Below are 25350 nucleotides of genomic sequence, written 5' to 3'. Positions count from 1 at the left end.
CACATTAGACAAATTTTAAGTGAAACATATGCCCAATGAGATTCAAATAAAACGGAGTGTAAGATACAAAGAATATATATATATAAAAGATCTTACTTGATGCTTTTATATGGAAGAAAGTTTTATGTCTAAACACATAATATGTCCCTCATCCTTTCCCACTTACATGGTCCACTTTCCTTCATATGGATACAGTAAAATTAAATTACTTTTTCGTGCATTTTACATTGTGTTCATCTTTTTTATTTTGTATTTCATGAATTTCATTGGTTTTGGGCTGTGAATGTGTGCACCTAGTAGTACTGTTGTAAAATTCATATAAGCAATCATCTGTGGCCCCAAAACAAATTAACCCATTTTACATTAAAACCTATGGGGCAAATTGTTTCAGTTTATGAATGGCCTGTGTTTGTCGCTTAGCCCAACTGATCAACTGTAACATCAAATCAAGTCCATGAACCCTCGGACTTTAAAACCCCCAAAGAACAACCCCGTGACAAAAGAGTGGTTGTCTCCTATGGCAAACAATGCAAGACAAGATATGGGCAGGAGTGGATTGGGTCAAGTTTCATTTCGGGCACAAGTGATGGAATTTAATTCTCGAAGCTAAATATAGAGCATACAGATGACCAGTATGCAGGCTGTCTAGAGCCATTTGTTCAAATCTATTACTTGCCTCAGTTATTGGCAGTGCCAGGGCAGTTACCCACATATCACTCATGTGGGGGCCTTTCTTCAAGAGGAGACGATTTCTAACTTGAAACCCCATGAGGAAAGTTCTGAGAAATTAAGATGGCCACCATCAGGAGAATCCTTAAGGCTGTCCTCCCTGGCCAGTCCATCTGCTATCTCATTGCCACAAACATCCAAATATAGAAGTGCCCATTGGAAAAAATATCTTATTATGGTCACACATGCAACCCAAATGCTGGACAATATTCATGGTAGTTCTGTCTTCATGTTTCCACCACTCAACCAAGTGCTATATCGAACTCAGAATCCAGAAGTCAGTATTTACTCTCTCAATGACACAATTAACTTAAGGCCTTCTCTACAGCATTGAGTTCTGCCTCAAAAATGGAGTAGTAGTCAGGGTTTCTTATACAAATCCTAATTCCATATCTCTGCTTGATAAATATTCCACTACCCAAGATAGCACCATCATCAGTATAAATGCGTGATGCATCACCGGGGATTTTGTGAATAGCCTCCAAAGCCAGCAGTCAAAGATAATCAGGGTATTGCATACCTTCATTAGTATTTTAGTAATACTATTATAAAATTTATGATGTTAAAATATAAGTTATAATAATGAAAATTAATTATGTTTTGAGCATTTTGAAATTTGTTGCAATTATTCAAAATACATAATTTGTGTTCAAAATTTTTACAACTATGACATTGTGCACAAAGCTTCGCAAAGCCTTCCCTGAAGAACTTTTAATTATGTGAACTCTTAAAACACAAAGACTTTTGGACTAAAAAATTTAATAGAACTCTAAAATATTATCAAAGTTTATATTTTTCAATTATGTAAGTAATTATTTTGGTCAAAATTTCAGGATTTGTATTTTTCAAATTACTTCCCGTCATTTGTCAATGCTTTAACGCTTTTTCTCTAAAAAAGGCTTTTCTCTAGCCTAACCACTTTCTTCTTGAAGGTGGGGAATATGTAAAGTATAAAATCTAGCTTTTAAATTTTAAATAATAAATTAATAGCACTTTAACTCCTGTCTTCATTCTAAAAATAACAGAGCAATAAATTTTCTAAAAGAAGAAAATCCGTCATTTAATCTGTGATACGCACTTACCGATGTAATCTGAACCCAAAATCCTGTACACTACACTGTCATGTGATTTGAAATGGAATTTGGTATAAAAAGGTCAATTGCTTCACAATTCCCTCTCTTCCATCTTTTCTCTTGCTTCATGGCACTGCTTTGCATTGCTGCTAGCCACATAGAGTTTATTTTTCTAAATTTGCAATTGTTTAAGATGTAAGCTGTTCAAGAATTGGGAGGGTGCACAGCGGACCCACAATGATAATGTGAATTATCCAAGAATAAAATTATGTGTGGAATTTACTGTTATATGTGTTCTTTGATGTCACCTTTCTAACTATGCAGAAAAGTCTTCAAGATGCAGTCCTCTTCAATGCCAGTCCATTGCAAATCTCACCAAGTCGTCTTATTTCAATAATGCAGTCGTCTTATTTCAATAATTCAACTAGAAAGGCCGGCAGTCATACGAAATGATCGCTGTTCTAGATATTATAAATTGTAATTAAAATAATTTGTCTGCTAATTTAAACTGAATTACCCAGGGCAGGCGGCGAGGATGCCTCTTTGCTTACTGCCCCACAGGGTTTCTTCCTTCTAGTTGCTTAATTGCTTAAAGTAGAGTGCAATGAAGGAAACCACTGGCAGTACATTTCTTAAGAGCAAGTGCTAGCTCAATAAATAAAGGTGATTTAAATAATGAAATGTTAATTCACATGTCAAAGATCTCTTTGTACACATTTCTTGTGTAGATCTTTCCATCATTTTTAAGCTCGCCTTGCAGAGGACCATCAATTATTTTTAATTTTACATCTGTTCTTTCATGAACTCTTGAACAAGCAACATAAAGTTGACCGTGCCCAAATGAAGGCTCAGGTAAAAAAATGCCAACATACTTAAGCATTTGGCACTGAGACTTATTGATGGTCATAGCCCAGGCAAGTTTTATAGGAAATTGTCTATGTCACAATTGAAACGGCAACCCTGTGCCGTGGCAACTTCACCCCATTGGCTAGTACAGTTACACAAGCAACCAATAGACTATCGGTGACAGACACTTAAGCCGCATATATATATATGGGATGAGGTAACATCATCTCCTTTGAAATGGCTGGCTCCCGGGCTTAGCGAAGCACACCGTTGGATTCCGCAGGTCCATGGTTCGCCATTTTGACCATTCGCGTCTTCTTGGGACTTTAATTAGCTGAGATGTTAATTAAAAACTAATTTTCCACTTTCTTTCTTCGATTTTCCCTATTACAGGGATTTGGCTGCATGCCAAATTCTTTTTCTCGAATATCTATGGAATGGCGCCGAGTTGAAATTCGAGACGCGTATCCTCGAATTCCAAAAAATTCTCCGAATACATCCAAAAAATTCCATCGATACCATTCTCATCTTCATACGATTTTAATCGGCTGAGATATTAATTAAAAACTGTGCACACACTTTAGCCACTTATATATATAAAGATAATAATGTAATTTATTTACATCTAAGGGAGCAGATATTAATATATATATATATATATAATGGAATATAATGATTGGACAAGAGCTTTCACATTGCAGATGAAATTAATGATGAATGTGACACAGTACAGATTCCAAGACAATGGATATAACCAAATTTAAAAAAAAAAAAAAAAAAAAAAAAAAAAAAAAAAAAAAAAAGGGGGAATTAAAAGGGCTGTTCCCAGTTAAGTTAGTAATTTATTACTAATTTCTTTCATAATTTATATCTTACATATTCTCCCCCCCCCAAAGAGAAAAAGACCTGGTGACAGGAAAAAGCATTTTTAGAAAAAAGCCTCAGTGTGCTAGCAAAGGACTAGAAATTTTGTAAAATATATACAATATGAAAATGCTAAGTCTCAATATCAACACTTCTTGTAAACAAAAATTACTGACTTTAATTCTAAAGCATTTAAACATGTTCAAGAATATTCAAAAGACTCCAATTAAATTTTAAAGGAGAGCTGAATAACAGCATCTTTGAAGCACTTAAGAAATTGCAGATAAACATATTCTAAAATATTATGAAAATTTATATTTTGCAATTATTTAAATAATTATTTTTGTTAAATTTTTTATAAATTTATATTTTCCAAATTACATTTATCTTCAATTGCTACTGCTTTAATGCTTTTTCTCTAAAAAGTCTTTTCAATTGCCAAGCCTTTTTCTCGGCTGAAGGGGAGAGGGAATATATAAGATAAAAAATATGTAACTATAAATTATACTTTAAATTAGCAGTACCCCCTTAATTCCTCTTTTCAATTTGGGCATTTCTACTCTTAAAATAATAATAACTTTTCTAAAGTACATCTTTCAAAATTAACCCTGTTATATACTCTTGCCTGCAGTGTAATGAAATATCTACAATCAGATTAAATCTTATTATAAATAGCATTGTGACTAACTGAGCATTTCTTTTTTCATCCCACTTTGTTAGCAAATGTCCTCTGCTTTGTTCATTAAAATGCAAACTGCTACATTGAAAGATTGTGGGTGCATATTGCACCTATAATCATGATGTGTAATAGAAAATGTAATTTGTCTTAAGAATTAAGTTACCAAGGAAAAAATTATGTGTTCAAATCATGGCAAAATCTGTCTTCATGTGTCATCTTCTCATGACACAGTAAAGCCTCTTCCAAGTTATTACAATGCAAAGAACCATGTACAACAACTATTCTCCCAATCATCCCATTACATATATTCCACCCTTTTTATTGGATCTATTTTCAAAAGCATTGGTCATTGACATATATTTCTAGTTACAGTTGTGTTTTAAATGACAAAAATGTTCATGTTTTGGCAATTTCAAATTTAAGCACACACAAAAAAAAAAAAAAAAAAAAAACTGGACAAATAACGGTATCTAACTTTTAATGCAATGCTTCTGGTTTGCATACTTACGTTTATTAAAGTTTTATACTCATTAGGAAAATATTAAAACATAAGAAGTTTTCAAAATTTGGATATGGGAATGATATAGGATCTAGTTGAGCACCTCCCTTTTTTATTGCAATCAACATAACTAAATATATTTACCCACAACTATCTCCTTACCTGATTTAAAAGTCCTTACTTGACCTATATTTTCATAATTGTTTGTTGTAGACATATACTTTCAATCACAGAAGTATTTTAAATGATGAAAATATTCATCTTTTGGCAATTTAAAATTTTTTTAAGAAATTACTATTTTCGACAAATAGCGAAATTTGACTTTTAATGCATTCTCCTGGTTCTTATACTTACATATGGAAAAGTTTTATACTCATTATGAAAAAATAAAAATGCAAGAAGTTTGACTTCCATACAACAAAAATTTATCAAGATATTTCATTTCAAAATTTGCAGTTTTTGATATTTTCACCTAATAAATATACTGCATAAAACGGCATTGGGTCTTCGTGGAAAATAACTGTTTACCCACTGTTACATTTTTGCCTGGTTTATAACATTTCAAGCAGTTTTCTATAAAAGCATTCCAAATATCCGAAAAAAGGGCAAATGAATCAGTTTGCAGTCTTTGGGATCTTGATCTAAATTTTTAGTTTCCTTTACTGTTTCGTGAACAGGCTCTCCATCAGATGAGTTGGATTCACTTGTTTCAGAAGGAAAAATCCAGTCCTTATCGAATAAATTGGATGTAGTTTCGGTATGAAATTCTTCATCAGGTTCAATTTCTGAAGCAGAATTATCATCAGAAAGACTTTCAAAATCTCTTAGCATATCTTTCGTCGATAGATATTTTCTACCAACGCTTCTATGCGACACGATAAACAAGTCAGAACAACAAAACTATCCAAATGAAGTAAAGTACATTTGTGTCTACTTAAAAAATAAATATTCTAACAGAAGCAAAACGTGCAGACACGTGGTGCGCAAAAATTCCAAACAGGTATTTTTAATCCCCCCTTTCCACTCACTTCTGTGAAATATGCAATCTTCCTTACCAAAAATACATTTGTTTATCTATCAGCAAACCAGAAATTAATTTAAAAAGTCATAAAGATATTGAGAAATCTATAATTTTCTGGATATGGTCAAAATGACCGATAGCTGTAATTCTAGGTATAGACAATAATACTGCCAAAAATATTTACTAAATAATAATGAATAAAAAAAATATCATGCTATATTGGTAAGTTTTTAGAAAAAGTCAAAAAATATCAAAGTTATAAATAAAGAATTAAAAAAGTTATGTCCAATTAAAATGGAGATACAGTCAAAATGACCGTTCCCGTAATTCTAGTGTTAATAAATGAATTCTAAAGGAACTAGATATCACATATATAAAAAGAATTTTAGGGCATACATATATATTTGCATTAACAATAATTACAAAAAGGAGAAGCTACCATATTCTCTGTTTGCGAACATAAAACATGAATACTCTAAAACAAATACACCATTAATGAATCCAATAATGAATCTTGACAAACAGATTTTTTCTGCAGCAGTGAACTGATACAGAAGATATCAGAGCTTTTAACTTAAGCATTTTTAAATACATATTTTTATTTACACTTGGTAATTATTATATCAAAAGATTTTACATAGAGGGATCTCATATTTGCTTTCTTGTTAATTTACATTAACATGAAGTAAAATGAAATCCTCAAATTTTCATTATTTACTTTTCTTAATTTACTTTAGAATTTTATGTGTAAAATGAACAGTGATAACCCAAGTTTTGTATATTAAAATAGTTTATATGACTAAAAATGCCCTTCTTTCATACATATTACATCAATGAGATTGTAAGAATTAAAGTATGCCATAAAACATGAAGTTATAAAAATTCCTTTAGCGATGTTATGTTTGTCATTGTTGTCAATAATCTCTTGCCTGCAATGCATTATCACCTGCAAAGATAGACACAATGAAAACTTGTAAATCCCCCCCCTCCAATTTTTGTTGTTGTTCTTGTAATAAAAATGAAAGCTATCATTGGCTCTTTACAACGTTCTTCTTTGCAAATGTTTAACGCCATCAATTTTCATCATACCTGTATCATTCCAATGCCATTTATGGTTTCTCATGGGCTGAGCAATTGGTGCAGGAAAAAAATGGGTGCTGTTATTTGAAAATTTCAAAAATTTTCACTGGAACTGTAACAAGAATTCTATTATTTTAGATCATCACAATCTTGTGCACATATCTTCAAATAACAATATTTGAAATTTCATTTTGAATGGTTGAGCAGATAGGCAGCTAAGGGTGCATATATTTGGGGAAGTTTTTTTATGACCATCCTGTATTAAGTCACAAAATTAAATTTTTTTTTATTAAATAATAAAAATATCTTATTGCGATCTAATATCTAATTGCGATATCTTAGCAATAGTTTTAGAATTTTTTATTTAAAAAGTGTGGTCAACTGTTTAAATATCAAATAAATATATTTCAATATTCTAAAATCATTATTACAATATCAAACATATGCAATTAGTGTAACATCTATTACAGCTGCAAAAGAATTGTTTCCTTCTTTAATAATTATAATCACATGCTTGATTACTTTTAGATTTTTAGTACAGAAAAAACACTGCAAAAGATGATTCACATAAAAAATATTCACCATTACGACCATCATGACTGTCATCATGAGCATCAGCAACTTCAGTGTCTTCTACAATAACATTTTTCTGAAACCAATCTTCGTTATCTTTTGTACAGTTTATAAATTCACTCCAAATCTGAAATTGTATATTTAAATCTTACAACAGAGTTTGGTATTGCCTGCATTTTTAATATTTTATTATGCATGGTGATTATTACTGTACTAATTTAACTACTAATCATGTATTTTAAGATTTTGTTAAACAATTAAGATATTGATTTATCTATGTGCTAAATTTGTTACTTTTTTATCATAAAACATACACATTAACTTGAGACATATGGTATTGATTTACTTATGTACTGAATTTTGAGTTCATTCAAAATCTGCTGTCTTTTTAACTTAAAACACATATGAACTTGCCCAGCCAATATAATGGCTAGTGACATTGAATGACACACCAATGAGCCCGAGTTCTAGGATCAGAAAAGGTATGAATGTTGTGTATGCTGTCTGTGCAGCAAAAGGGCACTCAAAATACACAGAGAGCTGAAAGTCCTCTCAAGAGGTTTGTGGTAGAGGAAAACAAGTCGGAGACCTCGGACTGTTCCCCAGGATGTCCTCCCTCAAAATTAGGGTAGATCTATACCTGTATGACCAATAATGAATTGATGGTGTCCCCCTCACTCTACCCATACCTGTAATGGGCAGTTATTATGAATCATTTTAAAATGCTATCAAAATATTTTTCTCGTGTGCTCAGCACTACACATATATGACAAAAACCATGGAAATTATTATGTTATCAAAACTAGAAGGAAGTGGGAAGTAAAATATCAACATTTATGCTTTTGCTTTAATCAGATTTAACTGTAAAGGATTACATAAAATAAAATACAAAAGCAGGGGCAAAGAATATCTTTTCTTACATAAATATATACAGAATATATTCTGGAAAAGAAATTTAACGCTCTTAAATTTATAGATAAAACAACTAGCTGAATTTATTGCTGAAGGTAATTACATATTTCCAAAGGAAGAAGAAAAAAGAATTAATTTTTTAATTGTTTTAAACACTAATTCAAATGTTAAAAGAAATTTTTTCCAGCCATGTAGTTCTAGCAGTAAAGTAATCAAAATAGCTATGAGCATTACTTTTTTTAATAGCAGATGTTAAACAGTATATTTATGTTTAAATATCAGTAAAAATACCTCTATATTGTCTCTATGGATGAAGAACTGGGTAAATACAGACACTGTTTGTGGAATGAAATCTTGGATAGAAAGTTCCTGGGCTTCATCAGGGTCCGCCAAAGACAACAAGTAGTTAGCTGTTCAAATTTTATAAAATATTATACAGTATCAAAAATAACAAAATAATCCCTTTTATAAACGTATAGCAACAAAATTTACACAACAGCATATAAAATAGAAAGACAGATTTATGATAGCCATCCCTTTGTTATAATAAATGCTTTTTCATCATATTCTGTTTCAAGCGCAAGCATTTAAGTATTTTTAATGTCAGCATTTTAAATATTAATTCTCTAAATATTTTAAACATAAAAGCATTTCCTCCCCCTAAATACATCAATAAAATTTTGATTCCTTTTAAAAGAATGATTTTCTAGGAAATATGTGTGTTGAATATAAAACACCCAATAACACATTTCAGAAAAATTCTTCAAGCTTTCAGCGAGGGATGCAAAGTTAAACAGAGAATTCAGCCATTAATATAACATATACAATTATTTAAAGTGAATGGTTAAAATTCTGGATAATACACCCTAATATATTCTGGATACACACCTAATACAAGTTTAAGGAAAATTTATCCTTAGATTGGCAATTAATGTTATGATTTTGGTATGGGTATTCTCTTTAAGTGTTAAAATATTTTCTTAAAATACAAACAAATTGCTCCAAAATTAATACCAATCTGGAGTTAAATTTTCCCAAATTTAAAGTTAGCATAACTCTGAATTATTCTCTTAAATTAAAAGTCAAAGATGATTACGAATAATAAAATTGAATATTGCAGGAAATAGACTGAAAACACAGGAAACTCTGCATTAAGTTGAGGAATATAAATGTCATTTGCATTTTTTTCAGTCCATGATGTGTCTTGATGCTAACATACTTGGAGAGCTGTTTATATTATCAACCTCAAAAAAGTCTAAAACTGTCATAAAATACCTCACATTTTTATCCCAGATCAAAGCAAATTATTGTAGAACATATTTAAAAACCAGCAACTAAACAAACGAATGGAATTATAATATTTTGGACATGATATTGTTATGAATTTTGTACAAAGATGAACAATTTTAGTGAAATTATATGTGAAATTGTTATTGTTATATTTTTCTGTATAATGTAATACAAAAATCTAGAGAGACAATGCTTTGATGAAAAAATAAGAATACAGGGGCAAGTCTATTTAACATTGAGTAAATGGCTATCTTGCTAAATTGGGGAGATATTGCAAGCTGGCAATGGTTTTGGCAACTAATTTTTGTCATTGCCAGACATGACGACATTTTGGTCTGTCCCCGTATCACCATAATAAGTACTGTAATCAAACACTATAATTGATTTCATATGCAACTGTAGCTGTATTAAGCCCCCATATGCCTTTCAGTAATTTTGAGAAGCAGAAAGTATTAGAAATATCTCGACAGCCGGGTGAAAAACTATATAAGATTAGACACAACATCAGTTTAATTGTTGAGAGTTATCAGTTCCAAGTGACTTCGGAGTATTGAAACATCCATGAATTTTAGATGTGCTTGTATTGCATTGCATTTAACGTTTTTAGTAGTTTGAAGTGTAACTGACTGCATTCTGTAATACTGCAAATACCTACATGCGTATTTTACATGGAAAGTTCCAGAAATCTGAAGTGTTCCCTTTTGTAAAATAAATTTTATCAGCATTGGACCAGTGGGCATTAAATCTATTAGGTACCCATACACACGCAACAATATATTAAAATGAAAATGGTGAAATTATGAATTTCTTATCAAATGTACTTCTTAAACAGACACTTTGAAGCTCCCATCTTGAGATTTTTTTCATTTTAGAAATGTATACATACATTTTGCTAGGTATAACATTTATTTCTCTTTCAGTATTCCTGCTTTTTCACTGAGATAATTTTTCCAACTTGTAATGATATTAGTAATAGAAATTCGAAGCTTGTTTTTTCCTTCTTCATAATAAAATGCTTGCTATGTCTTTAAGTAAAATAATTTTTACATTTTTTCAAATTCTAAGATACCTAGTGAGCCTAATGGTGATGATATCATTAATGATTTACTAATTCTTCTCAGGAAATTATTTATAAGCTCTTTATTGGTTGTTTCTAATTTTAGGCTTGCATTTTCAAGACCTAATTATCAACAAATTTATTTATATAAGAAAGAAAAGAAAATCCAAAAGATTTTAAATATCAGAGAAAGAGAATGCATTAACCTCTTCGTCGTCCATAAGGCGTCTAGCGCGTTCAAGTGAAACTTCTGCAGGGAGGCCATAAAGCGCCTCAAACGTTCTACATTATACCTCCTAGAGAGTAGCACTAATCAGGCATTCTTTTTCTAATTGAATTTGCCCCGGGTTTTATGAATATTCGCACCATTTTACATACGCTATAAGACAGTGAGAGATGGCTTCAACGACTACTCAGCAGAAAAAGAGAAAAAATGAGGTTGTGAATTGGAAAGACGAGAAGGATATGCGTTTGATGAGTACAGTCCATAATAACTCAATGATTGATGTTGGAACATGGAAAAAAAACTGTAAAAAAAACAATAATTGTAAAAGATTACAACAACAAAATGGGAGGAGTGGACCGCATGGATCAGATGTAATCAAATTATCCTGCTGTTAGAAATAAGCAGAAATGTTATTATTTTTCCATTATGCTTTATTTCCTTATAATTTTACTTAATATTCATTGACATTCATCCACTACGAAAGTTATGTATGGGAAGTTATGATGTACAGAGAAAACAACATTACACGCTACGAAAAACAGACGGCCACTGGAGGGAAATTTTCATGGACAGGAGAAGACGGCGAAAGGGTTAACATTGTTGTTGTTGTTGTTGTTGTGACTTATCTTGCTTGTCTGGCAGCTGTAACTTTAGAAAAAGCCCACGATATTCATTGTAGAAGGACTGCAAGATTACACTTGCTGTTGACAAGAGCCTTGAGCACCATACAGGTGATATAACAACTTTGCTCAGTTCTACCCCCAATTTTGAAGGACAGCACCCCATAATGCTACTGAGGAGGCATCCGACTTAATGTAAAAGTCAAACCGAATAATGCCTGCTCAGTGGAAAATCTACTAACCAACAGCCTCCACTGCCAAGAGAGGCAGAATTGACAGATGAATATACTAAATCAGTGGTAATTTGTTGCACAGTTAAAGAGAGAAACTAAAAAATCTTGCATAGAGTGCATCGACTAATTCATTTTGGAAGTTGAAACTTAATTTAAAAGAGTTTAAGTCGAAGTAAAGGGTGGTGAGGTTATCATTGATGAATCAATCAGAATTGATTCAGATAGAGTAAAGCTAATAGCAGTTAATATGATGCTAATAAGTTTTAATCCAGAGTTTACAAGTCACTATGATTCTTACAAGCCTCATTATGAGAGTCGTTTGCTATGTTTGCAATTCACTACAAGCAGTATTTATTTGCCTAGTTTCAACAATCACCAATGTTGAATCACACCAGTCATTATTAAATCGTTTTTGCATCAATCAAATTAAATTTTCATCAAATTAAATAAAAATTGTCATCAAATTAAATTAGTTTAATTGAGCCTTCAAATTTTTAATATGATACCAATCAATTTTTACCTACGCATCCAAGGGTCTTTCACCACTCTTTCCTTACCACCAACCTCTGAAAAGGACTTTCGGCTCGTCGTCGCATATTTAGAGTGCCCCATGCCACACAGATGGTGTACATTTACACACATCCATAACTTTCAATCAAAAACAAAGTCCGACATTAAGAATCAGTGTAAATTTTTACGTTACAAACTGTAACGTTATGTGAAAAAATGTTGCAAATTATTAAGGAATGTTAAATTAAGGATGTAAAAATTGAAAATGTTTTTGAGAAAAGTACGAATAAAAGTATTTTGAAGTAAAATTTAATTTTAATTTAGATTTTGAAAACTGTTTAAAAATGTTATATTTAACGAAAGAAATTTATTATAAAATTCTAAATTTATTAAAACTGTATTTCAACTGGTTTAATCAAAACTTCATTAAATACTGGCCAAAAGTAAGGAAAATTAGAAAAAGATAAAAATCTTCACTCAATTCGGGCTATAATTGAGAAGAGTTGGCCCTTCATTAGTAAAAGGAAAGAATCTAGTATTGATTAAATATACATATTTACAAATTTTTACAATAAATATTTACAAGACAATCCCTTAACTCTTCAAAATCCTCCATTACCCTCCAGTTAAGGTTTAAGGTAATGTTATCATACCATAAAGAGTAAAAAAATTATAAAGAAAAGTTAATGCCTGCCTTTTTAAATATATAAATTAATAAATTGTGTAGGGACTTTGTTATTAACTTGAACATTAATTAGTTTTATTATTTCTTCCTTTAAATCTTCTATTTTAGTACATATGTTTTTTATTCTGATTATTTGGCTATAAAAAGTGTTTAATATTACTTTTCTAGAGATATTAGAGTTCCAATTAATTAGTTTAATAGTATTAAATTGGAAATTCCTCCTTTTATCATATAATTTAATTTTGCTGTGTTTAATAATGAGCAGGAATTGGTATTCAATAGTATCTTGATTCGTATTAGTTTTATTAAGTGTTAAACTATTTGGGTAAATTTTGTATTGCTCAAAAGCAGAATTATTATTGAAAGTTATAATATCATCTATGTATAAGAATCACTAACCACTAGCCCATCTTGACAGCATTTTTTTCTGCACTTTTTTTTGTTGCGCACCTGCCACATATTTTGACACATGTGTGCATACCAGAAAAGTACAGTGTGTGTATGCATGCATAACAGAAAAATACCTGTCATGTAGCTGCCATTTGTAAACTATTCTTGTAACTAAGAACTTTTTACACATACATACACACACACACACACAAAAAAAAAAAAAAAAAAAAAAAACTCATAGAGAACAGTTTTTTATATTCATAAATTAAAACTAAATACTTAGCAGCTAAATAAAAAGCTGACCACATAACCTCCCCCCTGAAACTATGAAATTCTTTCCTGGTTGAGAAACCCTGAATTATACAATTTGTAATTCTGTAGCATACATCAATGAACAAGTTATACTGTTAATTATCATAAAATAAAAGGAATTTTACCAGATTTAGAAAAAATATTGCGAACACATCAAAACAATACTCACAATTTTCCACTCGTTTTTTCTTTTTTCCACTCTTTCCGCTAGTACTACTGATGCTGCCTACAACATGTGGTCTGGCAGAACGATGCTTAATTTTTCGAGGACGTCTGACTTCAAGTTCTTGATTGTTATTTTGTTCTGCATTTTCAATTCTGACAAATAGAAATTTTCATTCTTTTTCAGTCACTGTAATTTTGAGATGAATGTAAAACATTTTTGAATAATAATTTAGTACACATTACATTCACAGAAATAACCACTGCAAATATGCAGATTAGAGAGGATAATACCAGAAAAAAAAAAGAAGGTAAGCTTAAACACTAGAACTTCTTTATACAGGAAAATTTAAAAAAAAAAAAATACCTAAAAATATTTAAAATGAATAGAATCTGTGAATTTATTATGGAAATGTCAAATTACCCCTCTTAGATAATTTATTGGGAAAATTATCTAAGAGGGGTAATTTCACAGTTATGACTTTATTTGAACCTTTGAAACTTTGAAACTTGACCTTTGAAACTTTATTTACTTTTTGTACAGGCAAAGTACACGCTTTTAAATTATATCATAAGCTTTAACAGTGGCATGCCATGATTTTCACTGAAAGGGAGTAGAAAAGAATAAAAATAATAATCCTCTTTATGATGGTCGTTTACAGTAGGTAGTCACTTTTAGAGACGTGAAATTCAGTAATAGCGTTTTATTTATATCTCAGAAATACTGGTAACTTTTAGAAGTGATTATTTTAGGGAGATAGTTCTCACAACACAGTTTATTGCAATACTTCCCTTATTAAGCAGCCACTGCATAAAATTTTGGCAACATGTGAAATCTACATGTTACAAATTGACTCGTTATATTTCCCAGCTTTGGCAATTAACAAGCTAACTGCCTAAGCTGATATAGTATATCTGTTACACATGCCAAGATCCTATCTGCACTTTTTTTGCATTTAAATTATTTTCTGTTGCTTTATTATTTACATCTAAATACAACATATTACTTTTAATGTTAAACAAATTCCCACAAGTATACTCCTAGTTGTCACATGAAAGAATAATTTTGCTCCCTGTGCCAACTATGAGGTAACTCAGAACTAAATAAACAATGTTCACGTTTTGTTCATTCACGTGAAACTCCTGCATATGGACACATTATTTTCCATTACTCTTATACGAGTCACTTAACAAGAAAATAGGCAGTCCATTTATAATATTTTCCAAGTAAATAAACTAATAAAAGAAGAAATGATTTTCCCCTTCCTGTAAGCTAAACACTGAATGCACTTGCTATGGCAATACTCATATTCAGTGATTTAGGTACAGCAATCAAAAATGAGTTATCTCATAGCTGATAAATAAACTCTTTGTCAACTAAGAGTATTTCGAGGTAGTGGACGTGTTAAACATGGTCTCCACTTTAACAAGAAAATAATTTTATTGTATTTTGACTAATAATATAACATAAAAAGTAAAATTATACATAATAAGCTCCAAAACATTTATGGAAATTGAATAAAGATGAGCAATCAAAATGATCATAGCATAATAAATAAATAAATTAGTACTTACATATTATTCTATCGACCACAAAACTCTTTCCAAGCCGCACAATTTAGCTCTAATAATGGATAAACGTGACATCACAACACACTCATAACATCTGTGTTATCATTTGAAGTATCCCCAATTAATTCTCACAAACCACCTTTTGTTTTTTTAAACAAAAATATAAATTAATTCTTATTGCAGCACTTTTCTTGCATTTTGAAAAAAATATATATGGGTTTGAAGACTACAGAATCAGATTTGTGACTACAATTTGATTAATTTACAGCTGGTATAGAGTAGTAACATCATTTAGAGAACAAGAACAGTTGGTTATGGCCGACAAAACAGCAACAGATCAGAACTGTCACCAGTGGGAATTTCATAATATTCTAAACAGAGCTTCTGGTATAATCAGAGAGCCTAACAAAATAGGAAAAAATCAATAAAGTGCAGAAATGAAGCAAGTCGAACACTTCCACAGCAGTGTCCAGTTGGTGGATTGTGCACAGAGACTGATGAATATTTCATTGTAAGAAATGCAGATAGAAGTGCAGCTCAGAATTCTATAAGAATTACTACAATTTTGGCAGGATTTCTGCAAATTTTCATGGTTCGATGAAAGCCAATTTTTATGGTCTCCAGGATAATAGTAAATAGCAATATTTTAAATTTCATGGCAAAAGTTTTTTATTTTTTTTATTTATTTTTTTTTTTTTTTATTTTTTATTTTTTTTATTTATTTTTTTTTTTTTTTTTGTTAAAGCAGCCACTGCAATCGATTTGGTGACAATTTAAATGAATTGGTGAAATCAATAACACAATTTTCAAAAAATGAAAACGCATAATGTACAATAGAAAATAAAACTTATTTATCTTTGTGGAGGCCATAATTCAGTAACTGCTGTTATTATAGAATCAAATATTGGTACTTTCTGATTTTCACCCTTATTTCACTATCTGTTGCATTATCTGAAGGAAGTTAGTTCTTCAGCTTAAAAGTATATGAACCACAAAACAGTAAGAAAAGTAATTCTGGAATCATGAAACAAATTAATGATATGAAGATTTTTTCTCTTTGCATTTTTACAAATACTTTACCTCTCGGTAAAATTGATTGCTGGTTTTGCATTTTCACATCCAAAAATTCGTTTCTTGAAGGAAAAAAACACTGTTTCTTTTTCAATTGATGACAAGTTAAATACAATTAACATTTTAGAAAGGGTAATAAGAAAAAAAATAAATAATATTGCAAAGAAATCATTTTTATTTTCCAGTTAACAGAAAGTTTAAAATGGTCACTATTTTAGAAGGGGGAAAAGTAATGAGGGAATGATATGATGCAGTCTAAAGTGAGCATAAATAATAATTTTTATATTCATTATGTTGCAAATTATAAAAATAAAATAAAATAAAGAAAAAGAAAATACTGTTTCTCTTCTAACTGATTATTAATATTTTAGAGAAATATAATTACTGAATTGACGACATCATGTGGACAACTTGATAATCAAAACAGTCTGAAAATTAAACACACTGCATGTTAAAAATCCATCCATTTAGTTTGCCAATTCTGGTGACTAATCTTCTGATTCTGGTGACCATGCTAACAAGGAAGAAGTAAATAAGTATTTTTTATCTCAAAAAGAAAAAAAGGCCAGCAAAAGGAAGTACAGTCAAAAGTCATTAATTCGGACACCCATAATCCGGACCTCAAAGCTACAAACTTTCTGCTCATGCTTCGCATTGGCGCATGTGCATAAGACCTTTACTACTGCGAATATGCGTGTGCACATGCGCATAATACGTTTACGCATGCGTGTTTAATGTATAACGGATGGTATAAGCTAAGCTAAAATTATCTAATTCAGTTAATGTTGCAGATTGCATTGTTCCTTAATCTTTGAATTTTATCCAGCTTTTTATTTTTTTTTTTTTTTTTTTTTTTTTTTTTTTTGCAGACTGTTAGAGCAATTTTATAAAAGTAAGCTTGAACTTTTGATTATGCCAAATAGAATTTCCGATATTTTTAATTTTATAATTTCTGCATGCCATCTTACCAGATTTAAACTGATGATCTATAATCCAGAAAAATCGATAATCCGGAATCACCGAAGTCCCAACGAGTCCGGATTAACAACTTTTGACTGTACTTCTTAGTTCACAAACCATTTCAACATTATGTAATATTCCATTTGGAATGAAGACTGATATATTTCATCTTCATACAGATGAGAACATATGTAATATTCACAATCGCTTTTTATAGTACAGTTCTTTAAAATTATATTAGAATTCAGGAAACATAGTAGAGAAATTACTAATACAATACAGCCATGATACTGACAACTAATCAGTGCATTGTTATAAAATGGTTTCAGAAGTTGCTTCTGGAAGCTGCATAATGTTATCTTGGATGGCAACTAGCTTTTCATATTGCATCCCTCTCCACGTTGTTTAAAACTCGAATTACTGCATTAATATATTTTACTTTGAATTTTATCAAGAATACCTTCATGAAGAAGAAATAAAATATAGCACTAAATTAATTTCACTTGTTAAGAACCACAAGAAAATTAAACTTTCTTACAAACTAATACTACTAGTTAGCAGCATTTGTAAGATAGCTATAGGGACAGGTGAAGGGCAGCCAGTCATTGCTCACATAAAGCCAATGCAACCCAAGCTCTGTCCATCCAAGAAAAAAAACTGACTCTACTCTAATGGTTTCAAAAGGAGTAAAATGATGTCCCTTTCGATACCTTTGAATGTTAGACAGGGGTGTAGCTAGAGGGGGGCAAGGGGGACATCTATACCCTGGTGCAGAATCCAAGTGGTGCCAAACTGATGTTACGACATTTTAGAATTAAATGTTTTCCATCCTTGGCAAGCAGTAGGGGGCGCGAAATCTTCAGTTGCCCCTGGGTGCTGAAAACCCTAGCTACGACTCTGATGTTAGACCTCAAAGACCTATAGAATGTTAGAATATACTTGAAAGCATTGCGGTATCAACGTAGTTTCTCTAGTTTACTGACAGCACACAGCTGAGTTTTAAGCATTACTTCCGTGTAAAAATTTAAGCATAATTATAATTTAATGTAATGTTATTAACCAATTAAAATTTCTATACAAGATGAAAATATTTAATTTGGGATACCAACATTTTTTAGTTAAAAGTATATAAGAATAGCTACTAAAAGTAATCTGTTAATATCAAAAAATTAAATGTAATTATTTGACCATTATATGATACCAAAACATTTAAACTGCTACATGAAAGCCAACATTATTGGCATTCAAGATGGTCAGTCTTTTGGTGCCCCATATCAATTACACTTACTAATGCTTCAAATTAAAATTTACTTTTACACCAGAATCTCTCTTAACCGGCAACAACCAGACCTCACATTGATCCAAGATAAAAGATTTTGCAGATAATTGAATATATATTCCTAGAACTTACCAGTTCATGTTTTGTAATGCCATTTGTATAAATTGCAGGATGCAAAGTCTGTTGGTTATATTTTTTATCAACCATTATTAAAGAAGTAATATCGAAAATCGTACAAATTATTTAAAACACATATGATTTTAAATTTCAGAAAAATTAAAGATTAGAGTATATTTGAGGATGCCCTTTGGATTATTGCTAAATTGTTTTTTCATTTATGATAACCTGATTAGTCAAATGGTATGGAAATTCTATTATGACATAACTGGTTGGGTGACTGCAGTGAATTTTGAATGATGGGAAAAGATTTGTAAAGGCTTGTTTGTGTGTTGGATGTTGGGAAGTTGGGAAGACACAGAAATTTATACATAAGGTAAGTGGATATTTCCTTTGTGTAGTGTTAAGAAGAATTTCCTTTTTTTATGTTATTTCATTATTTGATTTCAAACATAGTTTATTGAGATTATATATTTTTGTTTGGCTTATTGAGATTATATATTTTTGTTTGGCTCTAGTGTAGAATTGGATGCTGCTTTGACTTTTTAAGTGAAAATATATTGATGTGTACATGGACAAAGTCAAGGGAGTGCGCAATGCCAAGTTTATGCAATTCATTGATTTTTTTTAATGAAAATAGGTCGATGTGTACACGGATACTGAGTTTGTGTGGTTAGAGTAGATTGAATGGTGCCCCTTGTATTATCGCAAAGTTGTTGTTTCATTTATGGTAACCTGAGTAGTTGAATGTTACAGAAACCCTACTATGACATAGTCGGTTGCATGATTGCGGTAAATTTTGAATGATGGGAAAAGATTTGTAAGAGCTTGTGGTGTGTATTGGTTAGGAAGTACATTGCTTGTTTTGTGGTTTAAATGTTAGAATGGCTGAATGTGGTAAGATTAATTTGAAGTTTCTATACGATTTGGAACGAAAGGGGAAAAGAGCATTAATTGAAAGATGTGTAAATGAAGGTTTATAGGTGTTCTGTTTGTAGGAAGGAAATTCATACGGTTGAATATCAGATGACACCAACACTACAGAGGATATTCTTAACTCTTTTTTATTTTTGTGAATTTATGTGGCGATGCCGATACACAGATTTAGGAAGTTTTTGGATGCTATTAAGGAATTTTGTGTGCCACAGTCTGAAGATGCAGAAATGTCTAAGGTAAGTGGATATTTGCTTTGTGTAGTGCTTAGATGCATAAGATGAATTTCCTTTTTTTAATATTATTTTAGTGTTTGATTTAAAATGTAGTTTATTGAGATTATGTATAGCTCTACTGTAGAACTGGGTGCTGCTTTGATTTTTTAAGGGAAAATAGATCGACGTATACATGAACAAAGTCAAGGGAGTGTGCAATGACAAGTTTGCGCAATTCTCTGATTTTTTTTAAAGTGAGAATAGGTAAATGTTTACATGGATAAAATCAAGGGAGTGCACAATGCCAAGTTTGGGCAATTCGCTGATGAATTTTTTAAGCGAAAATAGATTGATGTGTACATGGATACTGAGTTTGTGCAATTCTTTGACTTATTATTTTGTCTTTGTGTAGCACCAATTTTTGGTGCAAAAATCGCCACTACACAAAGCCAAAATAACAAGTCAAAGACCTGCACAAACTCGGGGTCCATGTACTGCCAAAAATTGCTAATTTCCCATAAATATATTTTTACCAAATTAAAATTTTAAATTAACCATAGTACAAAGAGCAAGATTCAAAACAGTCCAGATTTAGGTGATTCCGGATTTTAGATCATCACTTTAAATCCAGTAAGATGATATGTAGACATAACAACCCTGGGGTTTCCTTTATTGTTTAGATCAAACAGAAAAATGCTAACCCGCATAACCACTCTCAGTAGCAGAAAATGTGCTCCTGGAGAACATCGATACAATATAAATCAATATATAGTCATTGGGCACGGTGCCACTTCCCAAGCTACCAGGTGCCTGAATGTTACATGAAGGAATGTCAGTTAGTGCAGAGAAAAATTGCATTTACCACCTTTTTTTCTTGAGGAAGCATGTGTTTTAATCAATATTCTACATTCATAGATTTTCTGTTATATTATTTTCTTTACTTATTGATTCCCCCCCTCCTGGTGGACCAGAGGTGCTGATATTAAATCATTCAGCATATTGAATGTTCAGATTTCAGATTATATATTATCAAATAAAGGTTACAAATTTCTTAATGAGATGACATAGTAACTATGAATGTCTGCCTGCTTATCAGATTGTCACCAAACTCCTCTGTTCCAAACGTGTAACTAAATCCAAAGTCGGACACAGGTGCCAGATGCGTTTTAAAACCAAAAAAATATTCATCACTCGAGTTGTAATTTATGAAGAATGTCATCATGAACATCATTTAGGCTACAATTTACACAATTGCCAAAGTGATATATTTTGCATCTTCCCAGGGAAGAGCCAAAGTAAATGTTTCATCTTTCTATATAAAGTTATTATATATTTACGGACACTACCTTCAAATACAAGTTCAAATACAAAATGAAACAGGTTATCTTTATTTCCTGGATAATTCATTAGTAATGCATGCATTGTAAAATACTTGAATAGTGGTTTTAATAGCAAATTTTAATACAAAAGCAAAATGGGTGCCAAATAACATTTAAACCACATATACAATAAAATTTTTAAAAAAAGATTAAACTTAGGTTGGTAAAATTATAAAATATACGAAACAATCCCAACCATCTTGGCAGAAGTCGCAAAATTTTCAGAATGTGTCAAACTCGAGCACATAATTCACATGACTATTCATCAGGCAATAACCATAACAATCCTTCAGTCAAGCAATGCCACCATTTTGATATACATTCTTTTAGTTGTATTCCAAATTCCAAAGTTTTTATAGGCAAATCGTGATATTTTTTGTCTTAAACAATATTTTAAAATATTGCTTGCTGAATTAGCCAGCAATGGAAGAAACTGTGCTTAAAATTCAGCAGAAATACGATATTTTAGTATGCAGCACCAAGTTTGTGCAATTCCTTGATGCTTTTTCAAGTGAAAACAGATTCTTGCATATATAAGAAGAACAGTGCTAATACATTACAGAAGGATATCATGAAAAATGTGTTCTATTTTTTAATTGATCATATAATTCTTATTTAATAATTAAAATTTCTATTTTATAGGTTTTTTTCTTTGCATAAGTTGACAGTGTTTGCCTACTTAACCACCCAAGGCCCAAAAGTGTGATCCTAATCTACATCAATATGTCAATCAATTCATTGTCACTGGTTCACTGTCATTAGTTTGAAAATGACATGTGGGAATAAAAATCATGGCACACATGTTTTCTTTTGTTGAGATATTCCTCTTTCCTAGACTTTGCAAGCAGGCAAGAGAATTTTTCTTGTATTTTAATTTCATATTTATTTACTTATCGGATTTTGATGTCCAGATATTAGATTTTCCCAGACATTGGACCTCTGGATTTCAGACTTTATTATATATTATTGTTCTCATTATAGTCTTCATATTCAAAACACAGTATATCCTGACATAGTGATCACCTTCCTAAGGCATGAAACCTTCACAGAAGACCAAATTGGTGTGGAACTGTGGATGGTTATCTTAGAGATTACAATTTTTCTTTCTAGCTATTCCCCTCTGGTGAAAACCATGGCATGCCACTTAGCCCTTTATTATTATTTGAAGATTAGGCCATATGCTGTGCTTTTCATGGATTGAAGATTAATTGAACAGATTAATTCCTTTAATTATAGAAGTCTATTTTAAATTTAAGTCATTATCATAACATTTGTCAAGCACTATACTTGTTACTTCAAAATATTTCCACAAAAATAAACAGTAACTGTTATCTAATTCCTACTATTAATATGTAAATTTTAAAAAGGAGCATTTAAAAAAAAATTCCCTTAAAAGTGCAAACATTAATTACATAGTATGATTAAACCATTTACAAAACTCTTTTGATACTATTTGCATACTAAATTAAGAAAATATACTGCAATTTATCAACTGCTCTCAGTAACTCTATTAAACACTTTAATGATATTTGATTGAATTTTGAAATTTTAATAAATATTAAATTCTGAATTCTCTTTTGACCCAAATTTTCTCTAATTTATATAAATTAATTTCCTTCACACAGATACCATACAATATCATTAAACTACTTATGTTACTTTAAAAGACTGCTGGTACTTTTTTGTTATCGGGACCAGATTCAGAAATATGTATATTCATATGTATGTCTGCACACAAAAATACATTTCAGAATCTGGTTCCAAAAGCAGAAAAGTACCAGACTGTTATATCTCTTGATAAAACAAAAATATGAAGAATAAATTATTTTATTGTGAGAAAAGGAATGTGCATGATTTTCATTCTCAATTCTGTGCAGGATTCTTTCAGGATGAAATGCACTTCGACTTCCAGTTTTTTTATTACTTTTCAATGTCATATTTATACTTACCTTTCAAACAACAGTGTTATGCAATGTTTTTCAAAGAGTTAACAAACATAAATATCAAAATAAAAGTTATAATAGTGACTATGATTTATAAGAGTTACAATCGTGACTTTGATTTTTCCTTCAAAAAGCTTTAATAAAAAATGAAAACAAGAACTTGGCCAAAGTATTAAATATAAAAATCTCAGATATCATCCTAGAAACTATCAACATGCAGTTTCAATGCAAGAATACATACAATGTCTACATATTTTATCTTCCTCATCAACTAAAAGTAAACAAGCAGTTTTTTATAGCTTTTCATGGTGGTTTATTTCTTTTTTTCCTCCTCCCTGATAACTCTATTATTTCGAATTTAAAATCACCTAAATTTTACTCCACAAGTATACTTTTAGAAATTTTTAGGCTTGAACTGATTCATGAGAAGAGTAGCAGATGAAACGGTTAAAAACGCAAAACTCAAACTAATTAATAAAATTTATTAGAAACAATAAAATGAAAATAATATGTATTAAACTCACTCATCCAAAACATCCTCAATGGAATCAGGATACGGATTAGAGATATTGGATGATTTTCTAATTACCCCCATATTATTATGTCTCCAAAATTAGTTAAGATGGCTTAAATACGATTGTAGTAACAAAAGCAGATGTTTAGTTTTCACACGAAAAACATATTACGTCTGTTGAGTATTTCGAGTCACCAGCTTGCAGAAACGTACACAACCACGAGCCAATGTGTACAAACAAACTTCAGATACTAACATTCTCCGCTAAACGCCCTTTCCTCTATAATTTTTTTTTTTTTTTCCTCCTTCCTTCTACTGGTAGGACATGTTCTTATTTAGATTACTATAGAAAATAAAAAAAATTACGCAATGGTGGCGCTAGTGTTTCTTTTTAAAAGGCACTATTTGGCTGCGAAGTGTCTACCCATCCGACGATGGACTAACCGTCCAAACCACAACGGGAATGCTAAACGTGCGACTAGTTGCGCAAAGGCATGTTTTCGAAATCTACGCGTCAGCGTTAGGCCTCCGAGAATTAAGAGCCCACCGAGATTCGGTGGTGTTGGATAAGGCACTATACTAGTTGGCCATGATCCACTTCGCTCCCGCAGACCAAGGTCCGTAGAAAGACCCGCAGACAAGGTTAAAGGACCAGGAGGAAAAGAGGACCCGAGAAGACATCAAGTGCAAACCCGAGTACTGCAATATCAACCGCAAAAAAAAGCTGATATTTCTAGTCCCCCCCCCTCCTTTTTTTTTTTTTTTTTTTTTTTTTTTTTAGAAAGAAACACTTCTTTTGGGCAAATATATAATTATTACATCAGTAAGTAACTGTTAAAATGCATTTCTTTTTACATTTTCTTTAAAATTTAAGGGGCGAAGTTTACTTTGTTTACACATTTTAAATGCTTGAAACTTCTTTAAATATTAGAATATTTGAACTCAGTTTTTTGCATACGATGTAGTTACGCATATGGAATATTATGACAGTAAAAAAAAACAAATTCAATATTTTGGTTAATTTTTAGCTATTTTAAAGTCCAGGACGCCTATTCTATGATCACTGGATCTGTCTACAACTTGAGCGAACAATATTAACTCAAAAAAAACCGGTATGAACAGCCATCAACAACTTATCGGAGAAAGCCATTCTGTGGTCCTCAGTTGGTGGGCGGGTGGGTCCATTTAACTTTACTGAAAGGGTACAAGGCTTCAAGGAGCTTTAGACCAATCGCAGTACAGACGAGTGACGAAATTTATAACGCGCGCTGGCTGAAGTTCTAGGAATATTCTCCTATTATTTCACCAACTCACACGCTGCATTTGTAGTTCGAAAAAAATTGCACAAAACAGTATTATGACCAACACGCAGCAGAATACGCTGCTGTGTTATGTGAAGGAAAATTCCGTTTTTTAAGGGGAAACTTAACGCAGGAATTTACAGCTAAGAAATAAAGAGTGATATGGGATACCACGAAAACAATGGTAAATAGATAAAAGTAAATGAATTAAGCTTACTTCAGATCCTTTTGGAAATAAACAATTTTAATCATTTAAATTTATAATATGATTAATTTGCATCTAATAGCAAACTAAAGTTCCCCCC

At 31.2% G+C, this 25350-nt stretch overlaps 1 protein-coding gene across 1 annotated transcript in view; it reads right to left on the bottom strand.

Annotated features, from left to right (window-relative positions):
- The window catches only part of LOC118182315 (R3H domain-containing protein 4-like), a 37661-nt gene extending 13557 nt beyond the window's left edge, over positions 1–24104 (bottom strand). Inside the window, exons 1-4 of the mRNA XM_035351656.2 lie at positions 23755–24104; positions 13769–13917; positions 8568–8686; positions 7374–7491 (exon numbers count right to left, since the gene is read on the bottom strand). Of these exons, the coding sequence (XP_035207547.1) occupies positions 7374–7491; positions 8568–8686; positions 13769–13917; positions 23755–23825 (457 nt within the window). The 5' untranslated portion in view covers positions 23826–24104. The remainder of the gene's footprint in view (positions 1–7373; positions 7492–8567; positions 8687–13768; positions 13918–23754) is intronic.
- Between the last annotated feature and the right edge of the window lie 1246 nt (positions 24105–25350).

This window comes from Stegodyphus dumicola, chromosome 9 (genome assembly GCF_044657685.1).
Source record: "Stegodyphus dumicola isolate Sdum_Otavi_A_Nest chromosome 9, ASM4465768v1".
Classification (NCBI taxonomy): domain Eukaryota; kingdom Metazoa; phylum Arthropoda; class Arachnida; order Araneae; family Eresidae; genus Stegodyphus; species Stegodyphus dumicola.
Note: the sequence above shows the minus strand (reverse complement) of the source record. Positions and strands in the feature narration are given on the sequence as shown.